The sequence below is a fragment of the Triplophysa rosa genome, linkage group LG5, assembly GCF_024868665.1.
Source record: "Triplophysa rosa linkage group LG5, Trosa_1v2, whole genome shotgun sequence".
In the NCBI taxonomy this organism is placed as follows: Eukaryota; Metazoa; Chordata; class Actinopteri; order Cypriniformes; family Nemacheilidae; genus Triplophysa; species Triplophysa rosa.
In genome coordinates this window covers 5,067,951-5,081,845 of record NC_079894.1, presented here as the reverse complement: position 1 = coordinate 5,081,845, position 13,895 = coordinate 5,067,951, and the positions used below count along the sequence as shown (strand labels likewise).

Sequence of the window (13,895 nt, the reverse complement as noted above, 5' to 3'; positions counted from 1 at the left end):
ATGTATTCTGTGTCTCCACGCGGTTTACGAAGCGTCTTATTTTCCTTCACGATCGCCGGTAAAACGCCGCAAACTTGAAGCGCGACTGCAGGCGAGTCACCCCGATACACATTACAAAGGCAAGCTCAAAGGTTTTTTTATGTCTATGTTAACTTAACACGAGCTGCTGCATAACGTGAAATGCAACAAAGTCAGCCAAAAGAAAACCAGCGCTGTCCTCTACTGATTATAGAAGTGATGAAGTGAGTCAAACTGTACATTCGAACCAAATATGTAACATGTTTGCATGACTAAAGAAATGTAATACAATTTATATAATATGTCTTTTTGAAAGCTATTTCTCATTCATTGCCGTCTCAAGCAAAGACAGTTAAGCTCTTTCTTCAAAGAGGCATGCCATGAGCCAATAGCCTTTGAGTGTGAGCCCTGTCTGAGCGTTTCATTGGTTGAATGAACTGAATGAATACGCCCTACTTAACGAGTCAATTGAGTCAAATGGGATTGAATGAACTGGAACATGTCGTTCATGGTCTAATATTCTGTGTTCCAACAATGCAAATCTAGTTATTGAATTTTTCTGAAAAATAAAGGTAATGACCTGTTTTAGTTTCATTCTAAGGTGAAGTAAATTATGTCAAAACAGTTGAATCTTTGTATGGAACATTTAATTACTCCAAGTAAATGATTTAAACCATTTAGATTTTAGTAGACTAAATATAATGTATATTTATTCGACTAAAATGTTTTTCATATTTCGTCGACTAAAACTAGACTAAAACTAAAATGATGGGGTTGACTAAAATGTGACTAAAACTATATTGCATTTTCGTCAAAAGACTATGACTAAAACTAAATCAAAATTTGCTGTCAAAATTAACACTGCATTGGTGGTAATTCCACATGCTTTTTTGATTCAAAGACTTATGGCATTAAAATACTTCCACAGCATTAGTCATAAAAGACAAAAACGATCAAATGTACACTTCTGAAGTTTTGGACGACTAATTTTAAGTAATTGTTATGTTAAACTGATGCTTTGAGCTCAGTGTTATGCCAGTACCTTGTAATTTCTGCATACGAGTAATAATACTGAAATGTATAAATGTGTGAAAATACTTTTTAGGTTTTTTTTGTGAGTACCTTCGATGGTAAAAACAAATAATGTGATTTTCATATTCAGCATGTTAAACTTGATAAAGAAACAGTAAAAATTCAAGCGAAACACAACTTTTTTAAAAATGTATTACATTGTGTAATCGATTGATATTTTTCACGCTATCGGCTGATAGTTTAAAAATAGCCGATGATCAGTGCCGATATATTCTGTCAATCATAAGAGGACTGGAAAATGCAATTAATTTGTGCTCTGTATATAGAGTTTGATGTTTAGTATTACTAGTCATTATATGAATTAATAACATAAAAAAAGTTAAGAAATATTTATTTAATCTTCAGAATCAGCAGATATAAATATGAATAATCGGCTATCGGTATCGGTGGGAAATTTAGTATCGGTGCATCTCTAAAGCACATACAATTTTATGTCCGACCATTTAAATGCAAATCCTATTTAGCGGATAAGGATCTGTTATACTCAGCTATGGCACAGCCACATTCTACACGAAAATCTCCAGGCATTCTGGGTGTTAAGTTGAGAAGTCAAAGGTCGGTCCTCACTTGCCACCGTAAACTGACAGGGTCACATACCTGCTGTAAGTTACTCAGAAGTGCTGTGCTGCTGTCAGTCAAAGCGGGCAGCCGTGGTCGCCGTGGATACAGTGTTTAAAGTTGTAGGATAAGAAACCTTTTAAAGAACAATGCTGCCCCAAACTGTATGAACGTGTCATTTTGTAGAGTTACTTTGTTAAAAGAATGACAGAGCTGACAAACAACATTCCATGTCTTGGATGTGTTTGTTCTTTACTTTTTTCTTTCTGTCTGTCTGTCTGTCTTGTTTTCTTTCTTTCTCTCTGTCTTTCTGTTTGTCTTTCTTTTTCGAGTCTGCGAGCTGAACCACTAATATCAGGACCCCGTGAGACCTTGTATGTGTGTGTGACTGTGTCTGAGTCTTACTTAAATGGGCAGCTGGGCCCAGCTGGGCGATCTTTCTCTCTGCGCTCAGCAAGACAGATCCTCTGAGCAAACGGCGACGACCGAAACACCTGGGCATTCCACAGAGAACAAGGACACAGAGTGCAACGATTTAACCACAAAATGAAACAACTGTGTGCGCGCTGCGCAGGGATATCATTTCACTGCTCATAGGTGTAGTACTGTATAACTAATATTTCGTAATTGTAAAATTACTGTCAATTGTAAAAAGCTAAATTGCTCCCAGATACAAAGTGAGCTCTAGTTTGTGGACTCATCTAAAGAGCTGCTGGGAAGATTGCGATCATAGGCACTGAGGGTTCACCTCCTGCAGAGCTTTCTGTGCGGGCGGAGAGCAGAGGTCAGTTCCTGCGCTGCATCTGAGGTCAACACTAAGAGCATCTGATGAGAACAGATGGAGAGGAAACTTTAAATCAGGCCGTGCACATGGTGCTGGTTTCAGTTTACATCAAGTGCGCTTCACCAGTCTGAGAGTTTAGTTGACCAAATTTCCTTTCTTTTTGCCTTTGTTGTGGGTGGTTTAATTCTGAGCCTCTAAGATCAATCCCAATGAGGGGGTCAGTATCCCACTATTGTTTGGAGCATCTACACTATAATGCTGCGCCACAGCTCCATTGCCACACATTTCTAAATCTCATTTTCTGGCAGTTATTCTTTATTATTGGTTTGTGGATTTTTAGCATACTTTCTGGCATGCACGATTGCTATACTCCACCTAAAACTATTTCAAATGGTCTTTTTGCTGTTATAGGTCTTACACATGCAATTTTGTATCATCATATTTAATTAGAGAAAACATGGAGTATCTGTAATGTATTTGTCACACTACACTAAAATCTTTAAAAAAAAATCTAGAAGTGATTAAAACAAACTTCACTGGCGTGTTATTCATAAACTATGTTAGTCATAAACTACCCAATTGCTCATTGTATGTGTCCTGTGGAATTTTCTCGACTTTTCAAAATGTATTTCTGTACCACAGTTTGTTGTTTTTGGTTCTGTGGCTCGTGAGAATTAAACAACAGGTTTCATTCAGCTTGAGAACATGGGCCTTTTCTTAGCATCTGTATTTCTATGTTGTAGAACGGCGCAGTTCCAGGGGAGCCTGTGAAGAAAGACGAAAACTCCAGACGGGGGAACTGGGGAAACCAGATTGAGTTTGTCCTCACCAGTGTGGGTTATGCAGTGGGGCTCGGAAATGTCTGGAGGTTCCCATACCTCTGCTACCGGAACGGAGGAGGTGACCATTATCATTGATTCTGTTTGTGCGTTATATACATAATATCATCACTGACATGTGGAAACATTGGATCTCCAAAACTAGAAATGGAAACAACACTGCATTTTCGGAATAATTCGATGCCGTGTTGTCAAAGTTGACAAGCTTTGACATTGATAAGATTTGAATACTTATCAATTCTTAAATATTTGTAAAACCCATAGGCAAACATTTAGGGTGACCAACAGTAATGATTTATGAAAAATATATAAATCATAATATGAAGATAGAAAAATTTCTAATTGTCAGTGATGTTGTATGTATGTATATGTATACAGCTGCGGGGAAAAATTAAGAGGCCATTCCAAATTATTTTGACCTGTTTCTCCTGTTTCTTTTTTCTGCAAATAAACAATATTTTTATATGAAATTTAGGAGAATTGTTATTATTATTTTTGTTATTAATTATTATTATTGTTATTAGTTCACGCCTATCAATAGTAAATTCAGAAAAAGTAAAAAAAATTAAATGGTCTCTGTGTTTTTTTTAATTAATTGTTTACGCTTTGTTAAAATAATTATTTCTTTTCACCAGACTGTAATGTCAGTTAGCTATTTATATCATCTAAAGTTGTTTTCTGAGTCATGCCTTTTCCTAAGAAGCCTTTAAAATCACTCGCTCCCTTAAAAGGACTCTGACATCAGGTCTCATAGCCCACATCATTTAAAATAGACATAAATAGATAAAGCAAACATGGCACTGCAAGAATCTAACAGCAGTAATAATAAAGCTGTTTTAATCCCCAGCGGTCTGCCCCATGAGCTCATGTTCCCAGAGCTGCCTGTAGTCTGGGACCACAGCCTGAATTAGCCCATAGCTCAAAAAAAAAAGACATTGGGCTCTCTCACTGCAGTCGCTCTTTAATAACTCTTTAAAACAGAATCCACATGTTATATGTAATGTATAGACGGTTTTAGCAGCAACAACATAAACAAATGTTATGTGGCCCAAACTTCCGTTATACCTCTGCAAAGAATCAATAACACCAGAGACCCTGTTGAGTAGATTATTTTATTACAATTAATATATACTAAAATATGAATATAAATGAAATGTATTATAAATTGTCATTATATAGACCAATAAACAAACACAGACCGAAAGTAAACTTCGGGCCAGGTACGTGCGTCAGATAAAACCTGAATTGGTGACAAGAGACAAAATGTCGAGCAGCTCATCCAGTCACATTTGTGGGTTGAAGCTGTTATGTAACATGTGTACATCATCTGGTATTAAATAACACTACAATGAATGCGAAGACTTTTCATATTTGGAAACAACCTTTTGTTTGTATGGGAAACGCCTCACATAAAATGATTTTATGTAACTGTGGGTGTGTTTCTCAGGTGCATTCATGTTTCCATACTTCATCATGCTGGTGTTTTGTGGCATCCCCTTGTTCTTCCTGGAGCTCTCGTTTGGCCAGTTCACCTCCCTGGGGTGTTTGGGAGTATGGAAGGTCAGCCCCATGTTTAAAGGTGAGCATGCCTTTGTCATTGTTAATAACAAGTAAAACACATTTCATTGACTGTGAAATAAATGCATTCATGGCTCAAACTAGTCTTTAATCATTCAGATACAGATAACACTGGATAAACGTCGATGGTCATTGCAAAACCTTACATTCCTTAAAGGGACAGTTCACCCAAAAATAAACATTATCATCAACTCATCCTCGAGTTGAAACGGTTTGCTTTGTTACATTCTTCCAAATATCTTCTTTTTTGTTCAACAGAACAAAGGCATTTATAAAGCAATTTTTCCTACTATGGTAGTCAATGGTGGCCAAGAACTGTTTGATTACAAGCATTCTTCCAAATATCTTTCTCTGTGTTCATCAGAACAAAGAATTTTATAAAACAAATTTTCCTACTAAAGTATGGTAGTCAATGGTGGCCAAGAACTCTTTGGTTACAAACATTCTTCCAAATATATTTCTCTGTGTTCATCACAAAGAAATGTATACAGATTTGAAACAACTCGAGGGTGAGTAAATGAAGACGGAATTTTCGTTTTTGGGTGAACTGTTCCTTAAATATATTTGAATTTGCATATAAAATGAATGAAGGTTCTCTTTAGAAATCACTTTGTTTGAAACATTAGTGTATTTAACATTTTTTTTTTTAAATTTGTCTTTAAGGTGTGGGATACGGAATGATGGTGGTCTCCACTTACATTGGGATCTACTACAATGTGGTGATTTGCATCGCATTTTATTACTTCTTCATGTCCATGACAAATCTGCTGCCCTGGACGTACTGTAACAACCCGTGGAACACACCTGACTGCAGTGGGGTGGTGGGAACCCCACGAGTGAACGCCACCATTGCCAACATGTCTGCTGTCGTGTCGGGGGTGACCGAGATTGTGAACCGCACAAAGAGAACCAGTCCCAGTGAAGAATACTGGAGGTAATAATGTCGGTTGTTGCACAAAGCATGTTGTTTACGCTTTGTCTTATGCTGCTTATAATACAGAGAGAACTTGAAAAAAGCCATTGATACATTATTATTGTTCAATTAAATGGTGATTATTTTCCAGTTCTGGGACAGAATGAACGCATCTCTCCACACCCACCGTCTTAAATCAGTGGTTCTCAAACTGGGGGCCCCCAAGATGGATCCAGGGGGGCCACAGATTTTGTGGCATTTTATGAAATATAGAAATTTATCATAGATTTTATGCAATCAAACATCAGAAAAATGACACCACCAACCAAAAGAATTGAGGTTCCAGCATTGTATAACTGAATGTTTTTGGTTTAATTAAAATTCTAAGTTTAAGATTATACGTCTTTATATGGGGGGCCGCAAAGCGATGCACTTAACACAAAGGGGGCCTTACAACGAAAAAGTTTGAGAACCACAATCATACTTCACTGCTTTGACTTCTGGTTTGAGATATTAATGCCTTAGCTTAGCTTTCACCATAATCTGTTTGTTTAATGGCTGTGCTGAAGTTAGATTGTGTAGATAGATATATTTCTACACAAATGTTGGGAGACAGAGATTTCACTGAACAGTCCTGACGTAGCTCGTGATAATTCTATAGTATATCAAATATGACAGATGTCTCCCTTTTAATTTTGACAGTTGAAAGCTAATAATTAATACATGTTTGCCAGAGTCGTGCATGTTGTCTTGGTGTTGGCAGTGTCATGAATGAAACTTGACAGATGTGTTTGTTGAAAGATGCTTGGGCATAAAGTGGGCTGACATTACAGACAATGGGACAGATTGTTTTGTTTTTCTAAGCGTATGACTGTGTGTACTGTAGATGGTTTGGAATGAATACTTCATTTTACTGGCAGCGGTCAGAGAATTCAAGGCTTTGACCACGAGACGTGTGCACGGCCGTCTTGACATCTTTATAAATGGTTTGTGCTCTGTGGGCTGTGTCGTCTCTGTAGTATGAATGGCTGAGATTCAAGCATGATGAATAAAATCAATTTTGATGAGTGAGTTTTTTGTCGGACTGTTTAAATAATAGACATTCTGCGATATCTCACAATTTCTCTGACAGAAACTATGTGCTGAATGTCTCTGATGGTATTGGCAACTTTGGGGAGGTGCGTCTTCCCATCCTGGGCTGCCTGGCTGTGTCTTGGGTGGTGGTGTTTCTGTGTCTCATCCGCGGAGTCAAGTCATCCGGCAAGGTAATCCATTCTTTCAACTGGGAGGATGCTTACAAAGATCATGTTTTAATACGCTGTCTTTCATCAGGTGGTGTATTTCACAGCCACTTTCCCGTACGTGGTGCTCACTGTTCTCTTCATCAGAGGCATCACGCTGGACGGCGCCATCAGCGGCATCAAATACTACCTGACCCCTCAATGGGAGAAAATACTCGATGCAAAGGTACGCATGACATATGACTAGAAGTTCAAGATCATTGCTGATGGATCCTATGTGTGTAATAACATTAAGTCTCTGTGTTGTGCAGGTGTGGGGGGATGCGGCCTCACAGATATTTTATTCTCTGGGCTGTGCCTGGGGTGGACTGATCACCATGGCCTCGTATAACAAGTTTCACAATAACTGTTTCAGGTAATTGACATACGCTTGTGTGGAATATTAGAATACATTTATAGAATACATCTTGTACAGGTCCGAATAGTAAAGTGTTCAATAAAGAGTGTTGCATACTGAAAATCAAACGTGACTTTCTTTTGGGACGCATTATTCTGTAGCTCCCTCGTGTGGCTGGTATTGGTAACTGCATATTGAGCTAAACAAAAATCTGTCAATATTCATTCACCTCTAAGTCGATTTATGTGAAATACACTTTTGAAAGCCATTCGTGCTCAGCTTAAATGGCTTTGTCTTATTCAAACAGAGACAGCATCATCATAAGTATAACAAACTGTGGCACTAGCGTGTTCGCCGGCTTTGTGATCTTCTCCATCCTGGGCTTCATGGCTCATCATCTGGGAGTGGATGTGTCAGAAGTGGCCGATCATGGACCGGGTCTGGCATTTGTGGCTTATCCAGAGGCCCTGACTCTGCTTCCCATATCACCGCTCTGGTCCCTGCTCTTTTTCTTCATGCTCATTCTGCTGGGGCTGGGCACACAGGTGGGCACACTCCTGTGTTTACGGCATTGTTTTACAGACCAGCACTGCAATGAAATTCCATATGCTTCTTGATTGTTTTTTCTATTTTTTGTCTTTATATAATATTATTTTACACAATGTTTTCTCTTTATTTTTTAACATATTTTCCTATAATTAGATCAAACTGCTTAAATATATCCCTTTAATAGAGATCTAGTTCATGTAGTAGTGATGTAATACTTGTTTTTATCTGTGTGTGTGTGTGTAGTTCTGTCTGCTGGAGACACTGGTGACAGCTGTAGTAGATGAGATCGGGACTGACTGGATTATCAGAAATAAAACGTATGTCACTCTGGGTGTCGCCATCGTAGGCTTTCTGCTCGGTGTGCCGCTGACCACACGGGTGAGTAACATATGTAAACATGTAACAAACACACATGCATACTCTTAATCTGTGTATATGACCTCAACCTCTTTTACTTTGCGTGGCGTAGGCAGGGATATACTGGTTGCTGCTAATGGACAACTATGCTGCCAGTTTCTCTCTGGTCGTCATCTCATGCATCATGTGCATCTGCATAATGTATGTCTATGGTGAGTTCTCTATGTGTCTTTCTACATGATCATTTAAAGTTCGCAGAAAAGCAGCATTTAAATGGAGGAGTTCATTTGTACATTGTGTTTCTATACAGGCCACAAGAAGTATTTTAAAGATGTGGAGATGATGCTGGGCTTCCCTCCTCCGATCTTCTTTCGGATCTGCTGGAGATTTGTGTCTCCTTTAATTATTAGTGTAAGTCCTAGTAGGACAGAGCTTGTTTTTTAACTCTCTGTCCCCATTTCTGTTTGAAACATAAAATTGCAGGATACTTTACGTACTCATCGTCAAGTGTTAAAAAACAACAGACGTATCACACAAAATCGGCCCACAGCTCAAATTAAAAATTATATTATAAGTTAATTATAATAATAGTTATTAAAATTGTGGTAAGGTATGTGAAGTTCCAGAATATGAAATTTAGCGGCATCTAGCGATGAGGTTGCGAATTGCAACCAACGGCTCACTACACCCCTCCCATTCATAGCACTACGTTGGCTAACAAAGAACTAAGATGTTGTCAAGTTTTAGCTTCTTTGCCGAAGGCGATAACGTATTTATGAAACACGGTCAGCAGTTTGTCCGTTTAGGGCTACTGTAAGAGACAACATGGTGACTTCCATGTGAAGGGACCCGTGGTATATGTAGATAGAAATAGCTCATTCTGAGGTAATAAAAACATAACGCTTCATTATGTAAGGCCTTTATACACCTCTGAAGACATATGAAGTTATGTTTATTATATTGCATTTATGTTAATAGATCCTCCAAAAAACTATACACCGGACCTTTAAAGAAATTGTTAATAGTGCAGAAAATTTTTTATTACTAGCTCTGTTGTTTAACTTTTCTTTAGATGAATATAATATTGTTCAAACAATGTTAATTTTTCTTTTTGTCTCTGTCTCTCTTTACAGTTCATTCTGATTTTTACAGTGATCCAATACAAGCCTATTACCTACAATGACTATGTATACCCTGGCTGGTCGTTGGTCATTGGGTTTGCCATGGCTTTGTCTTCAGTTATCTGTATACCCATCTATGCTCTCTATAGGATTGCCATTTCTGAAGGATCCACATTTTTAGAGGTAAGACGTGATATTTCTTTAAAAACAAAAATTCGGTCACATCTGTAATGTCTAAAGATTACATTTAAAAAAAATGTTGGGCTATTTCAACCCATCATTGGGTCAAAAATGGATAAACCCAACTGTTGGGTTAAATTAATAGTTTATATTCGACGCAACAATGGGTTGAAACAACCCAGCATAGGTCAATTTATAACCCAACAGTTGGGTTTGTCCATTTTTGACCCAATGCTGGGTTGAAATAACCCAACATTTTTTAGAATGTTTTTTCTCTACATATTTGACCAGCTTTAAAGTAATCAAGGAGTCATAACATGCTTAAACAAACACTCTGATAACCCTGCAGCGATTGAAGAACTCGGTTAAGCCCGACCTGGACTGGGGCCCGGCCCTCCTTGAGCACCGCAAGGGCCGTTACGCCACCACGGGCCCCGATGGTGTGGAGGTGTGTCCTCTCAAAGAAGAGCTCAAGGACGAGGTGAAAGAGAAACTGAAGGTTAAAGAAACAGACAAGGACGAGATCGGCCTGATCATCCCCGGAAGCAACGGCTCCACGTTGAACCCCACGCCCAGCGCATAGAGGAGCCCCTCCCCACCCTTCCCCCAGGACGGTTCCCATTCCCCGCCGTCACCCGCTGTGGGACAGGCCACTCTCGCTGGAGACCTTTACATATTGTAAGGGCTTTACGAAATCTAACCTCTAGAGAAATTGGTTGCCATCCAAAACCTTTTTCTTTTTGTTGACATAATTTAACACTGCAGTTTTTTTAAAGAAGAAAAGACATGTTCATATACAGGAGACGTTTGCATACACGCAGTGTGTATATAGCGCATTGTACAATATTTTCACTCTGTGTTGAGTAGCGTGGAGATGTGACCTGTAGCTACAGGAGCTACAGCAGGATTTTGGCTCATGTGTGTACAGTGGTGGCAGTGCTGGTCAGGTTGAAAAGCAGAAGACCAAATATTCTTTGTCACAATGCACATTGTAAAGGGGAGCGTTCATGTTTTTCTGTTTATTATTGGCACCAGTTGCCACGTGTGCCATGTACTGTACATACAGTTGGTCGATGTGTAGCAGTCGTCTGAAATGGCGTTTTCAACATTCAGATGTCAAGAAAGAGAGATTGACTTATGGGTAACGTAATGCAAATAAATGATTTCATTGTAGTTTATAGCTTCCTGTAGGTCAGTCGGTAGAGCAACACACACATTTACTCAAAATGAAACTATTTCAAAACGACAAATATCTATTATCCATTGACTAGACCGAAAATCAAGCACTGCATATCCCTTCAAGCAAGAGCACAATACAAAGCAAAGGATATTTGGTCTTCAGCTCTTATCGCAGTTATTGACGGAGGTATTTGGATCAAGGCATATAACTTCTCAAGCCCGTTCTCAGGGTTACACACAGTTTGTTTTCACGAAACATTTTCAAACACCTTGAGATGATTTATTGCTGATTTTAGCTGACATTTTTGCCAAAATCCGCCTAGTCTTCCAAGCATTTTGGAGCAAAACGTGAGCCGAGGCATCTCTGAGCAAAGGGGGAATGTGTGAATCTTCTAGCTCTTTATTAGATTCAGTACTGTAGTATGCACACTAACCCCGCTCTTCACTGAAAAAGCATGTTACCAAAAACGTGCACATACATGAACCTTGATATTCTGCCGGTGTGTTTATACGTGTGTTGCGTCTACTCGTGTTAAGAGACTTGAACTGGCGTGTATCTCTGTCATTTAAAGGCGTCTGGCTGTGCTGAGCCAAGCAGTCTTGAGCCGGCGGTGCAATGAGGTTGCATGCAAAAACACTGGAGGGTTCTCCTCGTAACCTGTCGTTAGATAATAACTGTTAAGTATTGTGTATTTTTCTTATAATGTCGTCAAATAACATAAAATTGAGTTTTATGAGATCAATGAAGTTATTTAACGTTTGAACAATTGGAACCACAGCATGTTACTGTAGGTTATGACTGCAAACAACTGACTTTAGCATTTGGTTTGGTTGGCAATAGGGAGGGGGTGACCAGGATGGATATCTTGGTCTTTGGCTTGTCTCATGACTTTTGGTACTAGGCTTTGACGTAATGAATATAGTAAAGATGCCTCGTATCATTCCAATGATGTTTTACAATTCATATGGTTGTAGTGGCACAGAGTCCTGGTTACACTGAATATGTTTAAGATGTTGCGTGACGCCGCTTCACGTGGAGTCGAGCAATGCAGCTGCTAATGTGCTGATGCGCCATATGTCGAGACTTCTGATTATTTTCTTTTCGCATTAAATCACTGTATATAGTCAAAGTCGATGTAGTTTATCGTTATTTCTCTTCTGCGCGGAGTAAGTGGAAAACATGTCAAGTCAGTATTCAAATAGTTGATACCTGGCACAATAGTCTACGTCAGTGTTTTATGTACATTTTATTAACCTCTGCATGAAGGTATGATATATATATATATATATTTCAGATTATATCCAAATATATACAAAACACACTCTAACTTAAAAAAAGCAGCAAAAAAAAACCTAACCCCGCTGCCTAACCGGAGGTATCATACGCTCAGGGGAGTAGTTACAGGAGTCCTTGGTCTTTGTGAAGCACAACCAATCTTGCAGGAGTCTGTAGTTTTTCCTCTGTTAAGGTAGAATAAAGCAGCGAAATGCAGCAGACGCTCTCTGCGCTGCCTGGTTTAGGGGTCACTAGACAACTAGACTCGATACTAACAGCACTTTTTTACTGGTTCACTTTAGCCGGCTACACGGACGGTAGCTACAATGATTAATCGCTGTCAGAAATGTGAATGCACAAGATTGAAACTTGCTGTGGGCCTCATTCGTCCTCGTGTCTTGTCTGATGTGTGGTCCTGTGACCTTGAGCGTGGCATGAAGACCATGTGTGTGTCTCTAGGTACTGCAACGTAAGCAGTCCTAGAAATTCAAAAGCAAAGTCTATTACAGTAGAAACGTTATAGTGATGTAAACTCAACAGATGCGTATGTGTTTTATGCTTCTTTTTTTTCCAGTTTGGGTTGGGTTTGGGGGGGGGGAAATGCTGTAGGTGGGTTTATTTTAGTTGTTTTTACTTGATTTGTTGTAGTAAGCTAGCTAATGTCACGTGTACAGAGTTTTGTGTGTAGTGGACGTTCAACTGCCGAATTAAGTGTAGGTTGTTAGTGCCAGTATTGATGTCACTTTTAATCTGTATGTTATTATCCATTTTACCTTTGTAAGAGATTTTCCTTCTTATTTTTATATAGTACTAAAACTGTATTTTCTCATCAGATGTAATCATTTGTTTCGCTATGTTCGGTGACACTACTCTTTGTTTTCCTAAACTTCCTCAAGCCAGCTGATCTCAGATTGCCAAACAAAAGCGTTGGACTAGAACTTGAAACATACGGGAATGCTTTTTACATCAGTGTTAAGCCAAAAGTGCTATATCTTCATCTCAGTATTATACAGATGTGTATTTGTAGTGTGCTGCAAAACCCTTTGATAACATCGTAAAATGAAATGGAAAGCACATTCGATGAAAAGAACGTTTTAATATAAGTGTGCCAATCTTTTAATGATTCTCAATGTGAATTTGAAATTTCATTAATATTTCAATATATTACCATAGAAGTAACCTATGTTGTAAATGACAATAGATCGGATATCGACCAGATAACACAAAGGTTTGTAAGACCAATCTTCAATGCTTTCGAGTGGACTTTGCTTCTTTGCCTGGCTCTCAAATTGTTAGTCGATTTATTTTAACTGTGATGACATGCACCCTCAAGTGAAAGAGTTGGCTGTCTTCAGATTAAACAAAGTGATGAAAGCAAATGCACACAGATAAATACCTCTACAGTATGTCCCAGATGGAAATAGCACAACTTTGTGGCTGTATGAAGTGTGACTTTAAACAAAATCAATTGTAAATCGACAGCATGATTTGTGATTACCAAGATGTTGTGACAGCACAAAAAATATCCTATGTGTATGAAATCATCAATATTACAAACTTCTGTCCCATGTCTTGTATGCTAAAAAAGTGATGTCTTTACAATAGTGTGTGTACTGCTGTGCTCATGGCAATATAAACGTGAAGTTGTAGAATGACAAGCACAATGACATGAGCTCAGTGCTTTTATCAAACATATCTAACCATGTCACGTTCAAATTTAGGGCCAAACTTTATTGAAATTGTCCTAGTCATGTCAGTATCATAAACTGTTCAATTTGCAATGGTAAATAAAGTTTATTTTAAAGATCACTTA

The 13,895-nt window shown here is 38.6% G+C and overlaps 1 protein-coding gene across 7 annotated transcripts in view; it reads left to right on the top strand.

Annotated features, from left to right (window-relative positions):
• The window catches only part of slc6a9 (solute carrier family 6 member 9), a 51,089-nt gene extending 37,198 nt beyond the window's left edge, over positions 1-13,891 (top strand). For all 7 annotated transcript variants that reach the window (XM_057333234.1, XM_057333235.1, XM_057333233.1 and 4 more), the window contains 12 exons: positions 3,196-3,352; positions 4,739-4,870; positions 5,533-5,803; positions 6,915-7,047; positions 7,115-7,249; positions 7,335-7,438; positions 7,728-7,965; positions 8,213-8,347; positions 8,439-8,538; positions 8,637-8,737; positions 9,460-9,630; positions 9,977-13,891. In XM_057333234.1, the coding sequence (XP_057189217.1) occupies positions 3,196-3,352; positions 4,739-4,870; positions 5,533-5,803; positions 6,915-7,047; positions 7,115-7,249; positions 7,335-7,438; positions 7,728-7,965; positions 8,213-8,347; positions 8,439-8,538; positions 8,637-8,737; positions 9,460-9,630; positions 9,977-10,210 (1,911 nt within the window). In that variant the 3' untranslated portion in view covers positions 10,211-13,891. The remainder of the gene's footprint in view (positions 1-3,195; positions 3,353-4,738; positions 4,871-5,532; positions 5,804-6,914; positions 7,048-7,114; positions 7,250-7,334; positions 7,439-7,727; positions 7,966-8,212; positions 8,348-8,438; positions 8,539-8,636; positions 8,738-9,459; positions 9,631-9,976) is intronic.
• The last annotated feature ends 4 nt before the right edge of the window (positions 13,892-13,895 follow it).